General features: G+C 37.8%; 1 protein-coding gene across 1 annotated transcript; it reads right to left on the reverse strand.

Moving 5' to 3' along the window:
* Positions 1–3212: 3212 nt before the first annotated feature.
* On the reverse strand, positions 3213–4166 carry LOC125147050 (olfactory receptor 5M11). The gene has a single exon (XM_047824011.1). The coding sequence runs from the start codon at positions 4155–4157 to the stop codon at positions 3213–3215; it is 945 nt and encodes a 314-aa protein (XP_047679967.1). The 5' UTR covers positions 4158–4166.
* Between the last annotated feature and the right edge of the window lie 501 nt (positions 4167–4667).

Here is a 4667-nt window from a genome sequence, read left to right on the forward strand (position 1 = left end):
CTCAAAGTAAATAAATGAAGTAAAAAGAAATCTGTGCAAATCTAAAAACAAAAAGTCTTTGATGAAAGACATTGAAGAAGACATAAACAAAAATATACTCAGTGTTTATGGATTGAAAGAGAGTTAAAATTGTTAAAATGTGCATACTACCCAAAGCCATCTGTAGATTTAATGCAATTCCAATAAAAAACCCAATGACATTTTTCACTGTTAGAAGGCAAATAATCCTAAAATTCATATGGAACAACAACAACAACAAAAAGATCTTAAATAGCCAAAGCAATCATGAGAAAGGACAAAGCCAGAGGCATCACACTTCCTGATTTTAAATTACTTTACAAAGTTATACCAGTACAAACAAGACGGTATTGGTACCAAAAACAGACATATAGACCAAAGAAACAGAATTGAGAGACAAGAAATAAACCCGTGCGTATACGGTCAACTAATATTTGACAAGGGAGTTAAAAAATACTCCATGTGGAAAGGAGAGTTTCTTCGGTGAGTGGTGCTGGGAAGAGGATGACCACATGCAGAACAATTAAATTGGAGCTCTATTTTATACGACACATAAAAAATTAACTTGAAATAAATTAATAACTTAAGCATAAAACCTGCCATAGGAAAAATGTTCCTTGGTATTCGTCTTGGCAATGCCTTTTTGTATGTGAAATCAAAAGTACAAGCAAGAAAAGAAAAATTAGACTGCATCAAACTTAAAGCTTCTGCACAGCAAAAAAAAAAAAACTATCAACAAAATGAAAAGACAACCTATGGGTTGGGAGAGAATATTTGCAAACAATATATCAGAGAAGACATTAATATCCAAAATATATAAAAAAAAATACAGCTTAATACAAAAACAAATAAGCCTGTTTGGAAGTGGGCAAATGGCCTGAATAGAAATTTTTCCAAAGAAGACATACAAATGGCCAATAGGTAATGAAAAGCTGCTTATCGCGAAACATCATGGAAATGCAAAGGAAAACCACAGCACAATACAACTTCACAGCTATTAGGTGGCTATTACCAAACAGACAAGAGATAGTAAGTGCTGGAGAGGATGTGGAGAAAAAGGAACCCATGTGCGTTGCTGATGGGAACATAAATCTATATAGACAATATGGGAACAGTATGGAGCTTCTTCAAAAAATCAAAAATAAAACTATCATATGACCCAGTTAGCCCCCTTCTGGGGATATGTACAGCCGGTGGAAATGAAATCATTATCTTGAAGAGATCGGTGCACCTTCACGTTCATTGCAGCAAAATTCACAAGATTCAAGACACGGAAACAATGTTAGTGTCCATTTGCAGATGAATGATTAAGACGATGTGGTATTTATATACAACAGAATATTAATCCATCATTTAAAAAGTGGAAATTGCCATTTGTAATATTGGATGAGGGCACTATACTAAGTGAAATAAGTGAGATAGACTAAGACCGTATGATCTAACTTCTTTTTGAATGTGTTTATTTATTTTGAGAGAGAGAGAGAGCAGGAGCCAGGGGCAGAGGGAGAGAAAGAGAAAATCTCAAGCAGGATCCACACTCAACATGGAGCCTGACATAGGGTTCAATCCCATGACCAAGGGATCATGACTTGAGCTGAAAATAAAAGTTGAATGGTCAACTAACTGAACCACCTGGGTGCCCAGTATGATCTAACTTTTATGTGGAATCTAAGAAAGTCAGATTCACATAAACAGAGGGTACAGGGCTGGTTGTCAGGTGGGGGAGATGTGGGAAATGGGGAAATGTTGGTCAAAGGCTACAAGCCTTCAGTTATAAGATGAATAACCTCAAGGGAATCTAACGTACAACATGGTGACTGTAGTTAACAATACTGTACTGTATACATGAAAATGCTAAGAGAGAAGATCTTAAATGTTTCACCGTGACCACCACAGGAAAAAAAAATGTGTTTATGCGACATGATAGATGTGTTAACAAACAGTCTTGCAATAATCGTTTCGTAACGTATACATGTATCAAATCATTACAATTAACACCGTAAGCATACACAATGTTATATGTCAATTATCTCTCATTTTATAAATATAATTTATAAATTTACCTCATCTTATAAATAAAACACTAAACTTAGTAAATTTCCAAGATTAAAATCATAAGGCATATGTTCTCTGGCAACAGAACGAAATGACAAATATGTAACAATGAAATATCTTTTAAACTCTCAAATATACAATGATTAAGCACTATCTTCTATAATAGCTCAAAGGTTAAAGAAGAGGTGCTGGAAAAAAAAGAAAATAGTGCAAAATGAATGTAAAAATTACCAAAAATTGGCAGTTTTCAGCTAAAGTGGTGTTTAGGTAAAGGGTATAAATGTTTATATGAGAAAAAAGCAACACTCAAATCAATAATCCAAATTTTCACTTATAAACTAGAAATGAAGAAAAAGGACATTGCCCGGCATTTCTAAACTTTTCACATCCAAGTGATACTGAAAGCATTCTTTCTTTTCCTAGACCTGGGTGCGTAGATTCAGGCTTGCAGATCAGAGCGAAAAAGTAGGTCCCTATAGTTCAGAGGTCATAGACTGGATCCACAAACTCAGAGCTAGGGAAAAAAAAAAGGTCACCCTATTCCTCTCTTCCCCATTCCCATACTGACCATTATATGAGCACATTCACAAGGAATGGGAAGACTATCATGATCCGTGCTTTTTGGTTTTACTTAGTAACTCAGAGGAGAAGGACAGAAGGATGTGTTTCACAAACACTCCTAGCCCCAAAAGATAGATAATAATAAGAATAGAACAAATGTAAGAAGTGGAACTGAGAACATCTTTATCTCGTCATCATTGTAAACAATAAGCACACGGGAATGTTCCATGCCATACTAAGTGGGAGTTTTCAATTAGAACAGTGCTCCTCAAATTTAATGTGTTTACAAATCACGTATGATTTGATTAAAACACAAGTTTGGATATAGTGCATCTAAGGTGCAGAATGTGGTGCTCCTACATTTCTAACAAAGTCCAAGGTGATGCTGTTGCTGCTGGTGTATGGACCACATGTTGAGGTGCAAGAATGCAGATTTATAAGTGAAGTTCATCTTTTCCCCAGACTTGAGATTTTTAGCTGAGATATTTGAGACTTATTCATAGAGAATATAAAAATACATCATTAGAATACAAAGATATTGAGCCCAAGTTTTAGTGACGATTCATTGGAAATCAGGGTCAGTCCCATCTTAGTGACCTATTTCCTCTGAGGACATTTTTCAAGGCTTGCTTTACATCCTTGTTCCGCAGACTGTATATCAATGGATTAAGCACCGGACTTACAAAAGTGTAGAAGACAGCTATTATTTTGGATTCCTCTACAGTCTTATCTGTTGGTGGTCTTACATACATGCAGAAGAGCGTCCCATAAAAGAGAGTCACAGCCATCATGTGGGAGCCACAGGTGGAGAATGCCTTGCATCTGCCCTCTGCTGATTTGATCCGGAGGATGGCACCAACAATGAAGGCATAGGACACCAGGATGATGCAGAGGGAGTTGGAGAGATTGAAGCCAGCTGATACGAGCATGGCATGCTCTTTGACATACGTATCAGAGCAAGAAAGCTTAATCAGTGGTGGGTCAGCACAGTAGAAGTGGTTGATGACATTGGATCTACAGAAGTTCAAGCGGAAGGTCAGGATGGCCTGGAACAGCCCATCTGAGAAGCCATAGACATAAGGCAATGTGGCCAAACAGAGGCAGATACGCCTGGACATTTTCATACTATAGCGCAGAGGGTTACATATGGCCACGTAGCGGTCATAGGCCATTACCGCCAGCATGTAAAACTCAGTGAGGAGAAGTGCAATGAAAATGTAACATTGCGTAAAGCAGCCAACAAAGGTGATGGTCTTCTTCTCCGATAAGAAATTAGTCAACATCTGTGGGGTTGCATTTGAGGTGTAACACAAGTCCACAAAGGCCAAATTAGTGAGGAAGAAGTACATGGGTGTGTGGAGGCGAGAGTCCAGTCTGATCAACAGCATCATGCCCAGGTTTCCCGAGAGGGTGACAAGATACAAAACCAGAAACAGCACAAAGAGGAGAAGTTGGAGTTCAGGCCGGTCTGTGAGCCCCAGGAGAATGAATTCTGTTATTGCACTGGCATTTGAGATGGACATTTTCTGAGAGTGTGGACCTGCGTTGGAAACAATGGAAGTCAAGCAGACAGAAAGGTACAAATCCTACTTCTGACTGTTGAAGTGATTTTCCTCAATATCTCCATGTGTCATTCAAAATGAACGTTACCATAAACAGACTTTGTGCTTCTGCTAAGCCATTATTTCATTTGTCTTTGTATGGAATTACTATTATATTTCTCTCTGTATAACTGTAGTCACACCTATAGCTATACCTATAGATAACTGTACATAATACCTATTCCGTTATCCATGTTTACAACTGAGCTACACGTCCCCTCTCCCCCTTCAAAATTTTTTCCTCTCAAACTGTACTTATCCGATAAGGTGCAGGATGTTTTATGCATCCATCACACCCTACATACCTCTAACTCACTCTGTAGCACATTCTATCACCTTTCTGCTCATTCTATCTACTTTCCACTCCTCATATATTCCTTCCTCCGGGACAGGGACAAAGTCCAGCTCATTATCAAACTGTGACTTCTAATT

This window comes from Prionailurus viverrinus, chromosome D1 (genome assembly GCF_022837055.1).
Source record: "Prionailurus viverrinus isolate Anna chromosome D1, UM_Priviv_1.0, whole genome shotgun sequence".
NCBI classification, from domain to species: domain Eukaryota; kingdom Metazoa; phylum Chordata; class Mammalia; order Carnivora; family Felidae; genus Prionailurus; species Prionailurus viverrinus.